Source organism: Protopterus annectens, chromosome 10.part0 (assembly GCF_019279795.1).
Source record: "Protopterus annectens isolate FY-2018-M chromosome 10.part0, PAN1.0, whole genome shotgun sequence".
Classification (NCBI taxonomy): domain Eukaryota; kingdom Metazoa; phylum Chordata; order Ceratodontiformes; family Protopteridae; genus Protopterus; species Protopterus annectens.
In genome coordinates, this window is record NC_056744.1 from 1,453,851,468 (window position 1) to 1,453,869,766 (window position 18,299).

Here is an 18,299-nt window from a genome sequence, read left to right on the forward strand (position 1 = left end):
AATCCCATTCCAGCTGACTGAGAGCAGGGCTTTAGATAGGTTAGGCAAAAAAGCCTACACTTTGGCTACCCTAGCCATTAGGGCCCTGAATTGTCAATTCCATATGCTGAAATACCAGCAAAATGTACTGAAATTACTCAAACAGAAAATTTCAAACCTACCAGACAGCAGTACTACCAGGGAACTAGCTGATCTTATAATTTCCAGCTCCCAGGTAGCCAAACGTTCCCTGCATTGTGGGTTTGATGCCTTGGAGGCCTCCAGCAGAAATTGTTAAATGCCCTTCTGAATAAGGACCCAAAGCTGAGGAGGTTATTAAAAAAAATGGAAGACACGGCCAAGTCTATGCAGACTGTGAAGGATTTCTTGCAGGTTCAGCAGGAACTTCCCCACAAAACACTGGTCCTTTCCTCCTCAAACAAAGCTTGTCCAAAGGAAGACACATAGGGACAGACCTACTAGGCACCAGTCACAAGGCCAACAGCCCTATAAGTTTCTATCAACCAAGAGAAGTCCCAAATTCTCCCCTCGAGAAGGTTAATCTTCCTGGGAGCTCTTCTGGACACATGGGAGCTCTTCCGGACACATCAACTCAAACAGCCTCCCTCCCTCAGGAGAAGCAGAGGTTCCTCCACTCATACTTCAGACAGTTGGCCCATAGGACTTGCCTCACAGCAAGGAAATTCCTGCAAGCGCTAGGGTACATGGCCTCCTACATTCTACTGATACCCCTAGCCAGACTACACTTGAGGAAACTACAGTGGTACCTCAGGAAGCTCTGGTGCCAGCACTCACAGGCGCTAGAACACCAGCTGCCCCTGATTCCTTGCTTAAAGAAGGAGCTCTTATGGTAGGTAGAGGCATGTACCCTAAACAAGGGCCTTCCCTTCATCACTCTTCCACAGGTCCAGACGCCTCAAACACAGCTTGGGGAGCACACCAAGGGAATATGTGCACTCAGGGCATTTGGGAACAGGCGGTTCAGGGCCTCCATATCAACCTAAAAGAGATGTTGGCAGTGCACTAGGCAGTCCTAGCTTTCACAGAACACCTGAGACCAGGAGTGCTCTTAATCAAGAGAGACAATACAACAGTAATGTGGTACATCACCAAGCAGGGGGGAACCCACTCTTCCCCCCTATGTTGCATAGGTATGCAAATCTGGCAGTCAGCCTTAAATCTGGGACTGCACCTTATAGCTGAGTATATCCTAGGGAAGCAAAACACCCTGGCAGACCAGCTAAGCAGAAGCCTCATGGATCCCCACAAGTGACAACTGCACAAAGGGGACCTTCCAAATCATCACCCAGCACTGGGGGAACCCAGACATAGACCTTTTTGCAACCCCAGAGAACCGCCAGCTAACCAAGTTCTGCTCCAGAGAGTTCCATCCAGAAGCATGGAGGGTGGACGCCGTATCCTTCCACTGGGGAAACCTCTTTGTAGGCTTTAATAGAAACTTATAGGGCTGTACTTTGGTTCTCTGTTCCAACACACATTGTTCTAAGTAGGAGTTAATTCTTTGATATGCAATATTTATTTGATTTCTAGGTACAAGGGTGTAGTTAGATATGTTATGCAAAATATCTATCGGCAAATTACAATAATCCTGTGCATCAAACAAGACTACCCCACCCCCCTTATCAGATTTCATGATGCGTATGTTCTTATGTTTTCTAAGTGCATCCAAAAGAACTTTCTGTTCACTAGTAATATTGCTTACAGCCCATTTGTGTTGAGAATGCATCTTATAAATGTCCTTCATTACTGCTCTTTCAAAAACTTGTATGATAGGGTAAAGTGAGGGATTAAATGTACTACATTTCCTAAGACCATGACTATTATGATGTCTGACAGGAGCTACATTTTGATCATTCTGAAAAAGTATGTTAAGTTCAGTTTCTTAGTATTTAAGTTCAGCTCTACTATAGACTCTGCAGTGTCAGCACGTCTGCTAAACACAAACTTAAAACCTTTAAGGAATAAAGTAAAATGGTCTTTGCTAAATGGAATGTTAGTATAATTATAAATGAAGAAACCACTGAATGAAAAAATAATGCCATCATTTCTTGTAGTTATCTTCTCCTCTTCCCCATTTAAGGTTTCGGACATAAAGAATGCCTTGTGGTTGTCGTTGGCCTGCGAGGCCAAATTTACTTCAGATTTGACTTTGATAGACTTTATTTGTCCTCTGAGTTGTTTGTTTAGTGTGATGAGCATGAGTTTATCTTGCTGCACCTCCTAATTTTTGCCATAATTTTCTTGCTTCTGTTATACAGCCTATTGATTGTGATTCCACCATGGTGGCTTGTTTTTTTGTTAGTGCTGTACTTCTTCCTGGTGGGTACAGCTGCCTCTAGGCAGCTATTAACATGCTTGTATAGGGTTTCTGTGAACAGTTTTGCGTAGGCAGCAGTGTTCTCAGGGTTTGTGGAGCATGAAATTTTGCCAGGTTATCATTCAATAGTAGGACGTTAACCTTAAAGTACTTCCTGAATATTACAGGGTTAGCTGGTGTTCCAGGTTTTATTTTGACTTAAAAGGAGACCATTTTGTGGTTTGAGCTTGCCAGAGAAGACATTACACTAGGGGTTGTGCATCACTGTCCCATATTAGTGAGGACCAGAACCAGTATGTTTGAACCCCTGGTTTGTGTATTGATAGTCTGGTCCAAGGAGTTTGTGTTTACAAAATTCAGTAATTTCTGTGCCTGTATATTTGGTGTTGTATATGATTATCAGTTAATAGTGGGATAATTAAATTTGCTCATGAATATGGTATTGGGTCTAATGGTGAATGTTTCCAGTAAGTTTAAATACATAGTATGGGTTTCCTGAGTCATAGAGGAGGACCTGTATCTTGTTAGGAAGCAGAATAGAGTGGGGTGGGGGGCTGTAGCTTGTAAGGAAGCAGAGTTGTATTTTGCCTATGGTGATTTGAGCTTCTGCTCGAGTGCATTATCCTGTTGGACTAGCATGAAGGTATGTTTATTTTTGATGTAAATCAAAACACCTCCACCTTTAGTCCCTCTTTGTGTAGTAGCTGGTCTAAATGTGTAGAAGGCATAATAACATTGAACTGTTGGTGTGCTCTCCATGGCTTTAAATCATGTCTCAGTGACTGCACAGACGACAGCATTCCTTAGGGTGAAGTGCATTTCTAGGGAGTAGAGTTTTTTTATTTAGACTCCTAACACTGAGCATCATCTTTAGATTCTCTTGGTTTTGACTTGCGGCATTGAAAGTACTTTCAGTCTGGCATTGCCTAAAAAGCCACTGTGGGGTTGGACAGTGTTGTAGCTAATATTTGAAAACCTAGAGGGGGGATAAGTTCAGACTATCCCTGGCAAAGCACCATAGTCTGTTGACCATTTCCTTCCATGCTGACAAATATTACAACCCCCTTAGAATGACACCAGAAACTAAGTCAGTTATTAAAGTCAGTCATCTTTTGTTCGTATTGTGGCATCATCTTGTAGAAGGTTAAATGCTGCTCAGTGCTAGTCATACCAGTCTGGGACACGCATTCCAAGAGTTTCATGATGTCTGTTTTCACACAGTCTAGGGAGATACGTCTCAGGTCATTTACACACACATGGACTATGACTGAGTCATACTGGTAATTAGGGTCCAGTGACCCAAGTACGTGCATAAGTGGTGGATCCTGGCCCTTGATAAGCAACTGAGTAACTTCCTCGTTACTCACCCTGGTGAGAGGGACTTCATTATGTGTCATAATGGACTCTCCAATGACAAGAATGTTGGATTATTTGATGTCATGCATTATGGGCTTAGGAGTAGAGGCTCCATGAGAGTTGTGGCTGTATGTATTGATGTGGGTGCTGTTTTGAAAGAGTGCATTGGGGCTGCTGAGGGTGTTTGTTATGTGTACTTCATCTAGGAGGTCTCTGGGGTTTAGGAAATTTAAGGGCTTCACCATATGTGGGTCGACATGTTTGCTTTGAATTGTGTGTGAAGGCTGTAGTGTGTATACTATTGACAACTTTATTGACATTAGGAGTGCTTTTAGGTGAGAGCTTTGCCCCCAGTGATATTGCGTATCTAAATCTCTCACATGCCTTAACAATTTGTTTGAGAATTAACTGGTCCTCAGTAAACATGAGGCAATTTCTGCATTGCCTTAAGATGCCCATATCTACCAGACTGGTAATGGAATAGTAGGAAAGTTCATATCCATGGCAACAAACCCCTTTTTTATTGAATAGACAGTTGGAGTGAGAATGTAAAGTAATGTCAGGAGTATCCGCTTTGTAACTCTGGGGGCAGTGCTTGTCACCGCTAACTAGTTGTCCTGTGCGCAGCTAGGTACTGGTAAAAGTTCAATGGTGCTTTTACAGGAAAAATCTCAGTATGTCTTTGTCTATACAGGACACTGCCAAACATTTGAGCGGAACTAATAAGTAGACATTGATGGTTTACGGATGAAGTATTTAGGCAAATATTCTAAAGTTAGAAGCAAATCAAGCAGTACTTATTGAAAAGAAATAATCTGCTTGTCAAGAATGATGAAAAGAAGGGAGTTGCTTGAATAGCTACTGCCTGGCGTCATCTAGTGCTGGTCTCACCACAGCTTCACTCTGCTGGGGATACAGTACTCCTTCGCTGCTTCTCTCACCAGAAGCAAAACATTATCATCAATCCCAAGATGAGAAGCAGGTCAGAGCATGCTTGGTGATCCACAGTCTTGTTCCAGATGATGCAAGGGTCTGTAGGCGTATTGCAGCCCTTTTCTGGTAGATGCCTCAAATAGCAACCAGACTAATCAGGAAGGTCAAGCACAGACACTCGCTACCCAACCAGAAACAGTCAGGAATCAATGGACTCTGCTTCTTTTCTCACTAGTAGCAAAATATAAGCACAAATTCTAAGCTGGCACCTCTGAAGTAGTTATTAGGCATTCCAGTGATCAGCAGTCCCTAATAAAGTTCCTATGCTGCTTCTCACCATGAGCAAAACAGAAGCAGTAATTCGAAGATGACTGCTGAGAGGCAGAATGTGGGCTCTCCAGTAATTGGTGGTCTTGGTGTAGATGGTGCAGATTTTAAAGGTAAGATGGAAAAATGGGTTAAAATCCCAAGAGTTGTAGCATGTAATAAGCAGTAAGATATGAAAGAGGGGTTAACTTAAGCTTTAGCTATTTAAGTGGAGAGCCACTAATTTTAAAATAGCAAGATAGATTGGAAGGGGGAGGGTACATTGTATTTTATTTCTGTGGAATACAGTGGGATGGCCAATACATTTAAATAGCTGAAGCCGAGTGATTTCATAAAATGACAATTTTGTGCTTACTTACAATAGCCAATGAAATAGGAGACGGAAGGAGATATGTGGTCATATTAACATGGGGAGGAGTCAACTAGAAAGACAATTTGTAGGTTCATAGGTAGGTACTAGGCTATCGGCCCTAGGGCCTGTACAAGCCCAGCCAAAAAGGTACCCTGGCTTTTGCCACCCAAGAAAATTATTTTCCTGTGCCACTGTCGAACAGAGCCACAGAAGTGATCCCCGGGGTGAATTTCCTATTTCCCATCCAATCATCAAGATTTTTCTTGAAGAGTGCTAATGAGGAGCTTGCTTTGATATAGATAGGCAGTTTATTCCAGAGTATGGGAAGTCTCTGGGACAGGAATCTATCCCTCCGGCATGTTCTGTTTATTGTGGTGACAAGGGTTAGGTCCCTAGAGAGTGTAGCTTGGAGGGATTGGGATTTCTTTAAGTGGAGCATGTCCAACAGCTCTGGGTTTGACATAGCTTTGTATGTTAGCAGAGATCACCTCTGAGTAGGCGATATGCGACGGAGTAAAGCTGGAGTTTTTTGACCCCGTCTGCATAGGGCATCTGTTTGAGGCCGGTAATCCTCTTTGTGAGGTATTTCTGCAGCCTTTCCAGTTGTTGTAGATGCCTTGTGAGGTACATACCAAAAGGGGCGTTGTACTCTATAATGGGTCTAATGAGTGATGAGTAGAGGGGAACAATGACCTCTTTTTTTCTGGATGAGAAACCTTTTGTGATGAGGTGTGGCATGTAGAAGGATTTCCTGACTACTGTGGCAATGTGATTATCAAAGGAGAGACTACTGTCCACCTGTGTCCCAAGGTCTCTTAACACACTTTTGGAGTTATGTATACTACCGCTTATGTTGTAGTTCATGGGTACAGAGTTTTTACCAAAGGGGATGACAATGCACTTTTTGGCATTGAGCTTGAAGCCATGGCTTTGACACCAGGCATCTGTCTCAGTGAGGCCCTTTTGTAGGATGTCCACATCATTAGGAGTTATGATTATGGCTCCTAGTTTGCAGTCATCTGCGTACTTCGTTAGCCAAAGACCTTCTGTGTTAGCCTGTACTTCAGAGAAGTAGATACCAAACAGGAGAGGACCCAGGACTAAATCCTGTGGTACTCCACTTGTCACTGGTCTGAAGTCAGATTTGGAGTCTGCTAATTTCACACTGTGGGTTCTGTCAGTGAGCCAGTTGGCCACCCATCTTGTGACATAGGGATTTATACCTAGTTTAGTGAGTTTATCTATAATTCCAGAATGGGGGATGGCGTCAAAAGCCTTGGCAAGATCTAGATAGTCTGTGCGAACCACCTTACCCTCGTCTATGGCTTTGGTGACTGCTTCAAAGAAGTCTATCAGGTTTAGGAGACATGATCTGCCTTTTACAAACCCGAACTGGGTGGGGTCCAGAGTTTGGAGATTACCAATGTCTTTGTTTATAAGTTCCATGATGATACGTGCCATGGCCTTGCAGACCAGGCTTATCAGGCTAAGGGGGTGGTAGTTCCCACGGTCTGTGGTGGCTCCTCCTTTCTGGAGTGGGATAACTGTCACTGTGCGCCATTCAGTGGGCAAAAAGCCTGAGGTGAGGCTATGATTGAGCATGATACTTAGGTGGGGTGCCATTTTGTTCAGTAGTTCGTGTAGAACACAGCCTGGGATGTTGTCTGGTCCCATGGATGCTGTGTTCTTAGCTTTGGAGAGTGTGGTTTTTACCTGTGCAGCCATGATTACAGGGACTTTGCTTTCTTCCGGTATAGAGATGGGCCCTTTAGGGGGTGAGAGGGGGATAAATTAGCACTGAACTATCTTCCAGAATGTCGGCAATATCAGTTGGGTCTGTATATTTAGTGCCATTGTGCTGTAACTCAGAGCAGATCTGAATGTTGCCATTGAGATTCTTGACATAGCTATAGAATGCTTTGTGGTTGTCTTTAGAATCAGTGGCGATTTTGTTTTCATAACTAGCTTTGGAGGATTTTATGAGGGATCGCAGCTTTTTACTGAGGCTGACCAGGGAGCTCCTCCACTCATGGGATTTTACTCACTTTTGCAACAGTTTCTTCCTTCTGTTGTAAAGTTTGTTTATGGCAGGGGACCACCAGATTGGCTTCCTTTTTTGGAGGATAGTGTCTTGGTTCTGTTTGGGACAGCACGATACATGCACTCGTGTAAGTGCTTATAAAGTGCATTTGTGTAGGATTCAGTAGTCGTAACTGTATTGTCCATCTGCATGAGTGTCATGAAGTTCACCACTTCTGTCTTAAGAAGCATGAAGTTGGCTTTGGAGAAATTGTTTACCGTGGTTTCGTTAATGGGGGTGGGGGCAGGATGTGGATATCTAGGGTGATTAGCTTATGGTCGGATCGGACCAATGCGGCGTTGACTTCAGGTGTGGAACACTGGTCACTTACGTTGGTAATGACTACATCTAAGATATTGTTGCCCCTGGTGGGGGTGTGGATAAGTTGATCCAGGGCATTGGAGTTTATGAATTCCAGAAAGTGTTGAGTGAAGGAGTTGGTACATGAGTAGTTTTTCCAGTTAATGGTGGAGTAGTTGAAATCGCCCATTATTAGGGTGTTTGGTTGAACCCTAATATTTTCCAGTACATCAAGAAAAGAGGAGAGGGAATCCTGAGGCATGGTGGGGGATGTGTAGCAAGCTGCAATTTGGATTGCAGTTTTGCCTAAAGTTAGTTGCACTTGGATAATCTCGGATGCATTATGCTGAGCAACTAGCCTGGAGGTGTGGATGTCCTTAATGAATATGGACACACCTCTGCCTTTGGTGTTCTGGTCCAGGTTACATGGCCGAAATGTGTTGTATGTTATAGCCTGGTAGTACAGGGGTGCTCTCTGGAGCCTTGATCCAGGTCTCAGTCACTGCACAGATATCGATGTTCTCCATTTTAAGGAGTGCCTTGAGTTAGTGCATTTTGAGATTTCGACTTTTAGCATTGAATAGCATCACCCTCAGTTCTTGCTTGCCTGTTTCTGTTACGGTGGTGAACTTGTTATTTGAACCTTGCCTAAAAAAGGCACTATAGGGACAGCAAGAACTTTAGCTAGTATCCAGAATCCTAGGGGTGACAGGTGCAGGCCATCTCTGGCAAAGCATCGTGGTCTGTCGACCATGTCATCCCAGGCAGATACTGGATCCCTTTAGAATGACACCAGAAGCTTAGCCAGTTGTTGAAGTTAATAATTTTGTCCTTGTACTGCGATATCTTTCTGGGTGATGGCAGAATGCTACTCAAAGGTAGGGTCATACCTGTCTGGGCTACAAGATCAGAGCGCTCTTCCATGTCTCTTTTCATGTAGTCCAGGAAGGTACGTCTTAGGTCGTTCACACCAACATGGACAATGACAGAGTCATATTTGTACTTGTGGAGTGACCTGAGTGCGTGGGTTATGTGGTGGATCCTGGCACCCGACAGGCAGCTGACAGTAACCTTCTCCTTGTTTAGCCTGGTGAGTAGGACATCAGTGTGCCTGATTAAGTCACCTATGACTAGTGTGTTGGGTACGTTGTTTTGCCTTATTGGCTGTGGTTGAGTGGCACACTGAATCTGCGGGCTGTGTGTCATTTGGGCTGTGTTGGGGGGTGGAGTTTGCTTGCATTTCTGCTTTGAATGTCTCTGTTGCTTGAGCAGATTATTATTGAGAGCCTCCATGTATGTTTTTGTGTTTCTAAGTATGGATTTTGGTGGTGTAGATTTAGTGAGACTGTGATGAGTGTGGTGTGGTGCAAGTGTTTACCTTCTCCTCTTGACTGTCCAGTTACCTCCAGTTTGGCTAGATAACTGCATCTCTCACAGGTTGTAGTGTTGGGTGGTAGGAGGAGAGGGTTGTCTGTGTACATGAGGCAATTTCTACATTGCCCCAAGATGCCCAGATTCATCAGATAGACAGGAGAGAACACTGGGAGCTGACCCTTGGACATGCCTGAATAAAAAAACTGTTTTCCTCTAGATAAGTGAGGAAAGTGAGTACAAGAGCTGTTTTTCTCTAAGCAAGTGAGGAAAGTAAGTCCCAAAACTGTTTTCCTCTAGGTAATGAGGAAGGTTGAGTGCTGTAGTAATTAGTAGCTTATTTGGTGCTTACAACAAGTTCTGAACAAGTGATGATCACGAATAAGCATATTCAACTGCTAAAACTAAGAATCTAATCCTGGATAAACTAGCTACAGGAAAGGGGGGAAACAAGTGCAAATGTGGGCTTTTAAATCAGAAAGTTGAGAAATATGGATAAACTGCCCAAACGGCCAATAAGTGCAATTTCTGGGCCACAACCACTTCTTATGTGGTAGATAGGTTACCTAGTGCTTACCACTCCCACTGATAAGCTAGAAGGCTTCCCTCCAACACAGAAAGCTTGGGGGACTCAGAAGCTTACATACAGTCCTGGATACAGCAAATCTGAATCTGGACTACACTAGTTACAGGAAAGGTAGGAAACAGGCTTAGATTTTTTTTAATACAGAAAAGTAGCTAAACAGCAGTAAAAACAATTCAAATGCAGTGCAAGCTAGCACACTTGAGTATGTAGCAATGTTAGACCAAACAGTTTAAAAAATGCAATTAAATTAAAAATGACTAAAAACAAGTGCAGAAGGAGTCTGTTAGGTAGAATGAGGTAAAGAGATGGAACTGGGAGGAGCGTCCCAGATCAAATCTACAGGGCAACTGCAGAAGTCTCCAAATTTAAACAACAAGACAGGAATACGGAGGGTGGGTAGGGGAAACCAACACCTTCAGCAGAGATCTGAAAAACTGTACAGTGAAGCAAAAATAACAATGCACAACTCTGAAGTCAACCAGTAATGATATAAAATTAGTCGAGCAACAATTAACAGTACACAACTCTGAAGTGCCAGAAAAATATACTTAGCTCTGTACATCTCCAGATAGTTTGAAGAGCACTCTTTCAGGACACTGGAAGGCTCCAGTAATGATAGGTTTGATTTGAAAAATGCAACAAACTAGAGAGGGATGGTGGTGACAACTTAATTTCTGTGTGAGTCGCAAGAGAGACAGCTGTGGTGTCTTCCCTAGTTTGTTTGCAGTTAAAAGCAGAAACAGTGTGAAGAAAATAAATTTCATTATACAAAACAGAAGGCAATTATGCAACACAAAAAGCAAAAAAGCAAAAACTAACCTTTCCCTCACAGCATGTTGTGGCAGAGTCTGGGTGAGCTTTTCTAGTAAAGCATTGAAATGTTTTATTTAGCTCTTAAGTCGAAGGTTTAGTTCCTAGCTCTACCCTCAGTTCACAGATAATTACCATAAAGTCGGGAATCTAAATGTAAAGCTGTAATTGCTTGGGTTCACAGTGGGCCATTTTCCATACCATCCGCAGTCATCATTGAAATTCATTAAGGCTCCATCGTGGGACCAGGTCTTTTTTTAGCTTCTTGTTCTCAGATTTCAAAACTGATTCCAGTGCTTGAATCACCAAATATGCAGATGACTGCAAATTTGAGATCATCATCCTTAACACATTTTTATGTTGGCTAATAACTATCTCCTTTCAAGTGTCAGTTAATGTTATACTCAAGTTGTGTAGTAGAAATTGATTGCCTTCCGTGTCACAAAATGTAGCTTTCTTGCATTTGCAACCAGCTTTGTTCATTAACAACTAAAACCTGGCAAAGCAGCAAATGGCTTTAGAGTATGTGTAGAGTGTTGCCTTCCATTTGATATGCCTGTAGCTATTACTATCCTCCAAGCTTATAGAATTGCCCATATGTACTTGGGGTCAAGAGCTTTGCAATTCAGACAGTTGTTCCCTTTATACAGTTTTTATTTGACCATTTATAGAGTACTCTATCCTATTTTTTAACCTGTGCATACAATATCTGGTTCATCTGAAAAGGTGCAACTATTCCTCACACAGAATCAGCTGGGTTCAAGTCTCTTCTTTTAGCCAAATACTACGTAGGCAACCTCTACTCCCCAGATTATCATCTGCTTAGAGGAGATTTGTAGTTAACATTAAAGAATTCCTTTTTTTTTTAACCTGTTTGCATACAATAGTACCCCCTAGATGTACTGTATGCATTGGGGGCTGACTTGGAACATGGACTAAATTCTTGGATTGGCTTATAAGGGCCTCAGGGCCAGTAGCCTAGTAACTTCCTGTGATCCTATGGTGACCTGAACATGAGAGAACACTCACCTCAATAAAAATGAAATATCAACTATACAATAAAATGTGGAAATTTTGTATCTCATAGTCACCAATGGCTGTGGAATAAATTTCCCTCATCAGTTTAACTCAGGTTATCAGTTTGGTTTATACCTGCAAGAAGAAATTAGGTAACTTTGGGGCATCAAGTTCCTCAATGATCAGTAGGCATGGATCTTATTCAACAAACATATTCACCTGTATGCAAACAGGGTAGCATACACTCATGTCATGTTTGTGGAAAGACATTGCAGTACTGGCTGTGAGCCAGGAACATAGGCATCACCATCTCAGCTTATATGCATGCTAGCAGAGGTGAACCTGCTGGTGGACTCCCTGAAAAGCTGCTGTAGTCCTGTGTAGGGGTGGATGATTCAAGAATGTCTGCTCAGTCCTCCGAGTGTGGAACTCTCTAAATATTACCCTTTTCTCTACGCAAAAAAAATGTAGCCCACCCTCTGTTGTGCTTTGTGTGAGAATTCTCTGTCTTCTTACCATTCCTTCTAATTCAGAGTCCAGTCACAAAATGAAGAGAACAACAGTCAAAAGATATCTTTGTTGCCTCAGTGTAGCCAAAAAGGATGATGCTTCAGGCTTCCAAGTCCTTGGCAGTACTAAAACCACTCCTAGTGTAAGCCAGGGACATCCTTCACTAGTGCGATGGTAAAAGGTTCCACCTCAGAATATGGCTGCTGGTCTAGATCCATTTACCCACACTGACATTTTAGTGAGTGTGTATAAAGTTATTGAAGCGACTAGTAAACCACCTTCTACTTACTAGACTTGCTGTACTAATGGAAAGGGTCCTCCATTTGGTGGGAGTGTCATACTTTTCCTCCCCCATTCTGTTAGCATGCTGGTGGTCCTGACTTCCTTCAGGTGCTTGTCATGGGACTTGAATTTCAGGATTTGAAAGGGTGCCTATCCCCCATCCAGTGCTGGTTTGACAATTCTTAAGTTTGTCCCTGCTCATAGTATCTCATATTTTCAATTCCTTATTTGTCGGGAAACATATTTGAAGTATGTCCATTAGGACTGACTCATTATCCTGCCATAAATGGTGTTAGAATCATCATTTCCTTGAATCAGCCATCATCCTGTTTTGAGTGGAAACTGGGAAGAAAAAGAGCCCTTCAAACCCTGAACATACATCGTCGGCTTAGGTTTTACTGTAAATGAGTTTAAGCAGACAGAAGAACTGTTTCATTTCTTTTTGTTTGAAGGAGGGAATGGTTGACATTTGCTAATTAAATCTCCTGTGAGAGGACTGCTAACTTCTAATAAACCACCCATTGAAAAATGCTGTTGTCAAATTTAATTAATTTATTTATTTATTGCATTTGTTTACTGGGAAAGTCCACTGGGCTAAAAGAGCCCATTTTCAGTGGAGGCCTGGGGAGAAAAGCTCTGACAAGAACATAGATACAGAAAAAAATTAACCATTAATTGGTACAGAAGTAGAAACAGTATTACACATAGTGATTACAGTAATATATACAGAATATATACATAGAAGCAAGAATTTAGTTGGTTTAATTACCTGTAATATATACGGAATATATACATAGAAGCATGAATCTAGTTGGTTTGATTACAGTAATATATACAGAATTTATATATAACTTTTGGAATTGAGTTGTTTGCCAGATTAATTCAATCAGAGCGGTATAACAGAGATATATATTAATTAGCATTATACAACGACCCCCCCCCCCATTAATATTCAAAAACGTGCACATTGATTGGTCAGCGTGCACGTTGTAAATCAGAGTTATAGTAATGGAAAAAGATCTGGTCGCCCGGACTTTTTCCATTACTATAACTCTTTTTTTTCTTTTTTACAGCAACGGAGAATGCAAGATCTCCATTGCTTCACACTGTCTCGCTATGTTAAACGAGTTTAACATAGCGAGACAGCTTTAAAAAAAGCAACGGAGATTCTCCGTTGCTTTTTTAAAGCTGTCTCGCTATGTTAAACGAGTTTAACATAGCGAGACAGTTTGTAAAAAGCAGCGGAGATCTTGCTTTCTTCAAAACTGTCTCACTATGTTAAATGGGCTTAACATAACGAGACAGCTTTAAAAAAAAGCAACAGAGATTCTCCATTGCTTTTTTTAAAGCTGTCTCGCTATGTTAAACCCATTTAACATAGCAAAACAGTTTGTAAAAAGCAGCGGAGATCTTGCTTTCTCCATTGCTTTTGCCCACAGCTCTGATGTACTGCATAGGCATACGCATGCGCAGTACATCAGAACTGCCGCAGAATACCAGACAGCTGCGGAATGGCAGCAAGGAGACATTATACAATGCCATTATTTAAGAAAAGTAATTATTTTTTTTCTTAATGTCATTGTATAATAGCAATAACCCACTTCTGGGTGTGGGTAATGCTGGATTTACCCACGGTTGGCTTTGTTTGGCCACTCGGGCTTCACCCTCGTGACAAAACCACACCAACCGTTGGTAAATCCAGCATTACCCACACCCAGGCATGGGTTATTGCTACATTATTGTACTAGTATCAACAAGTGATGAAAAAAATAATAATAAATATAGAGAAAGCATTATTAGTCACTAGTAGCAAAAAGCATAGGCGTTTAGTTATCATATAAGGAGAAGGAGAAGATTAGGTTATAGAGCAGGTACGTAGCCAGGAAGAGTTGAGGTGATTTTTTAGTGTTTGTTTGAAGGTGGTTGTGCTGCCTGTGTTTCTTATAGAAGATGGAAATGAGTTCATTATTTCTGGCAATGGTGAAGGAGTAGAGGAGTTGGCCAGCAGGTATAGTGGTCTTTTCTACTTTTAGACGTAGATGATATTCAGATCTTCGTTGCCTACTGGGATGGTATTTGGCAGGTAGAGTTAAGAGAGTAGGAAAGTCTGTGAGTCTGTAGATTATTTTGAGCGCTGTAGTTAGATGAGTGAATGAGAGATGGTGTGGGAGTTTTAGCCAGCCTAATTGTTTCAGTGAGTTACAGTGGTGGGATGAGAATTTGGCCTTGATGGCAAATTTGGCTATTATGTTGTAACACATATCAAGTTTGGATTTTGTAGAATTTTGGATATTACTGAAGAGAGGGGCACCATAAAGGAGAGAGGGTAATAAAAAGGTAGTTGCAAGGGTTTGTCTAGTAGAGAAGCTAAGAATGTGTTGGTGCCTGTAGAGCATACCGAGCTTTTGGTGTGGTTTTTTGATGTTGTTTATGCGTAGGTCAAAGTTAAGGTTTTCATCTATAATAATGCCTAGTAAGTTATGTGTGGGCTAACGTCTATAGTGGTATTGTCTTGGGCTTGTATAGTGAAGAGTTTTTTTATCTAGGGGAGTGCTTTTGTTAGGGCTAAAAATTACTTGTTTAGTTTATTTATTTATTTTTTTTGGATTTAGGGCAAGATGATTGTTAAGCATCCAAGATTCAGTAGATGTGAGGGCATTCTGGAGGATTTGCTGGAGTTCAGAGCTGGAATTTGCAATGGATATTTTTGTAGAGTTATCAACCTACTGGATTACTGAGCATTGTGGGAGAGTGGAGTGAAAGTTGTTAATAAAGATGCTAAATGAGAGGACCAAGTTTGGTGCCTTGGGATACCCCTGTGGAAGTATTGAGGAAGGGAGATCAAGATTGTTGCCATTTGGTAGATTGCTGCCTATTGGATAGAGAGAGCTATTGAACCATTGTAGGATAGGTGGGGAAATGTGGAGGGTGGATAGTGTAGAGAGGAGGATAGTGTGGGAAACGGTATTGAAAACTTTGGAGAGGTTGAGGAAAAGAGAAGCAATTATTTAATCAGACTCTTGTTCCCAGTTAACTGTATCAAGAAAGAAGAGGTGTGTGGTAGCGGTGCTGTATCCTGGTCTGAAACCATGCTGAGTGGGTGATTAGAATTTGGTTTTCAAGCACGTGGTTGAGGAGTTGGGCATGGATGCATTTTCCAGTATTTGAGTGGGGCGAGAGAATTGCTATGTGTCAAAAGTTTGTGGTGTCTGTGTTGGCGCAGCCTTTGTGGAAGGGTGTCTGGTACAAGGGATTCTTTAATCAATCTGTTAATAAGTATGCTGATGGGATAAGCTTTAGAGTTCGCAGCTAGCTCCAGGAAGTATGAGGATAGATTGTCAGCGGCTAGAGTACAGGGTTTTAGCTTAAGTAAAAGTTTTTTTTTTATTGTGGTGGGTATGGGGGAGAAGTTTAGGTTGTAGTCAAGGGTAGGGTTGTTTTCTAGGATGATTTCGTCATCAGCTGTCTTGGTGGTGTTAATTGTAGGAAAGGTGGTGTTTAGGTTAGCTATGGTGTCATTGAAGTAGGAATTGAAGAGGGTGGCAAGTATGGTAGGGTTTTTGTGTGAGTCAGGGGATGGGTTGCTTTGAGATCTTGGGTGTAATAGTTGGTTGATGGAGGACCAGAACTTTTTGGGATTATTTTTATGTTGACTTTGTAGGTGAAGGTAGTGGGCTTTTTATCACTGGTTATTAGATGATTTTTCTGGTTATGGAGTTGTTTGTATTGTAGTAGAGTTGAGGGGTCTTTGTTTTTCTGCAAGCAAAAGGATGGCCAGCACTATAAACTGGAACATGGTACTTTAATAAGAACAGTCCAAAAGCATATGCAGTAGCACATACGATAGTAAAGTTTTCAAACCAGTCTTTGTTTTTCTGCTATGATTTCCATATTTTATCCCTTGTGGACATGACTTATTTGGTGGATTTTAAGAGCCAGCTTGCATGGTTATGCTTTATTCATTTTTGATGAGTGAGTGCTTGCCTGTTTAGGATGTCTAGGAATGTTGAGTTAAAAAATTCAACAGCCTCATTAAGTGGGAGGGATTTGAGGGGTTCCCAATTTACTTTAGCTAAGGTTTCATTAAATGTGGATGGTTGGAACTTGGTCAGATTTCTGGTAGATTTGTATTGGTGTTGGCCTGAGGTTGGGATAGTTTTGTGTGGGATATATTCTGGGTGGTGGTCGCTAATGATATTAGGTAGTGTTCCTACAGTGATGATATTGTTATGGTGGGACAGTAATATCCAGTCTATTGTGGAGCCCCAATAGCTATTCTTTTGTGGGGTCTGGTGATGTCTTCAATTAGTTGGGAGAAGCTCTAAAGGTTTTTGTTTTTTGAGGGGTTGTTGCGGGCAATGTCTAGCCAATCCACTCCACCAAGCAAGGGTGTAGCTAGGCATACTCAATGTACTCAAGTGAATATTTTTTTTTCTGAGCATCTCTTGGAAATTTCAACAGTCAAAAAGCATAGAATATTTAGAACTGTGTAAACAATTATCTATGGCATAGAGGTATATAAAGAATGTTTGTGTGAAAGAAAATCATATCTAAAATTAGTTTTTTATGGGTATAAATGTTAACAGTTAAAAAGAAAGTGTCCCCTTCCTTTATGGCTGAGGATAGCAGTTTGTGGGTTGAGTACATTTTTAAAATGATAGGTGGGTGGTGGGGGGCAACAACATTAGATTTGAGTACAAAATGTCAGTATCTGGCTACACACCTTGCTACCAAGGGCATGGCTGCCTTCATTGCTTCCTCTGTTAGTGTATATACTTTGGTTCACAAAACATTATTGCGTGAACCATGACTCCAGGAGTCCTGCTTCATTCAGTTTTTGAACATGTGGACTTTGTCTTCTCCGTCTCTGCTTCTCCTTCCTCAGGGGTAAATCCAGTTTGTGATTTTTCCAGGTTGTTTTTTTCCACCTTTCTCCCCATGTTACAATTATCTGCCCCCAGCTCCTCTTCTCATTTATTAAGACTACTTAACACACCTTTAGCTATCCCAAGGCTCAACCCAACCTATTTGTGAGACCAGGTAGTAGATTGAGGATGCTGGTTGCAAGGTCACGCTGCTGCTGCTGCTGCTGCGACTGTGAGCTAATCCCCTCCCTTTCTGTGCAGCCTTGCAAGCTTTACATTTGCTGCTTTCAAAAGGTGCGTACACACTTCTGTACATGCACAATCTCCCAATCAAATGGTATACAGCTGATGGCAAATACTCTGCTGTTAATGCTGCTATTCCAGCAAGCCTCGGCAGCCAACCCCCCCCCCCCCCTCCGTCCCCTAGATGGGTGATCTGGCATCAGCCACTCATTCCCATCTTCTCCATTCAGTCCCTCCAGCATTCATGCATCTAGTTGAACACACATTGTCTGATGTACAGAATGGGCTTTATCCCTCTATATTGTGAGACTGAATGGTACTCTTCCATTTTGTTGACACTCCAAGGAGGGCATAAGGTATCAGACGTAACAGATAAAGTATGGACTTTATACATTCATTTGTGAGGATATGCTCTTGTCTAGATCCTAATTACTTTACCCAATCCTCTTGTGTTTGGGTGTTTTCTCTATCCATTGGCTGCTGTAGGAGTTCCTTATAATTCAGCAAATGTGTATGCCATTGCACAGTGTAGGCTTCTGTTGTTTTTTCTTGATTTACTGGAGTATGTTCCCTCAGTGGGCAGGTACAAGTGCTAGGCACTCACTGCTAGGGAGAGGCATGCATACCCTAAAAATTAGTGAGAAGAGAAGTGTGTGTCAATCATAGACTCAGATCATCTGATATGGTGAAGTATGCAACTATTAGGTACATGTAAATATAAAAAAAGTGTTTCATTTTAACTGTTGTCCCTGTATTTGTAAACTTGCCTCTATTTCCTTTTACAGGTAGATACCATGAAGAGCAATGATCCTTTTGCTCCAGGAGGTACTGTGGTTGCAGCAGCTACCGATACTGGTATGGTTCACAGTTCTGATTAATTTACATGAAATTTATGCCTTATTTTGCTTTCACATTTTTATGTTTTTATG

General features: G+C 41.8%; 1 protein-coding gene across 2 annotated transcripts in view; it reads left to right on the forward strand.

The window, feature by feature from the left end:
- The window catches only part of EPS15 (epidermal growth factor receptor pathway substrate 15), a 2,462,763-nt gene that overhangs the window by 2,066,517 nt on the left and 377,947 nt on the right, over positions 1-18,299 (forward strand). For both annotated transcript variants that reach the window (XM_044086083.1, XM_044086082.1), the window contains exon 21: positions 18,156-18,225. In XM_044086083.1, the coding sequence (XP_043942018.1) occupies positions 18,156-18,225 (70 nt within the window). The remainder of the gene's footprint in view (positions 1-18,155; positions 18,226-18,299) is intronic.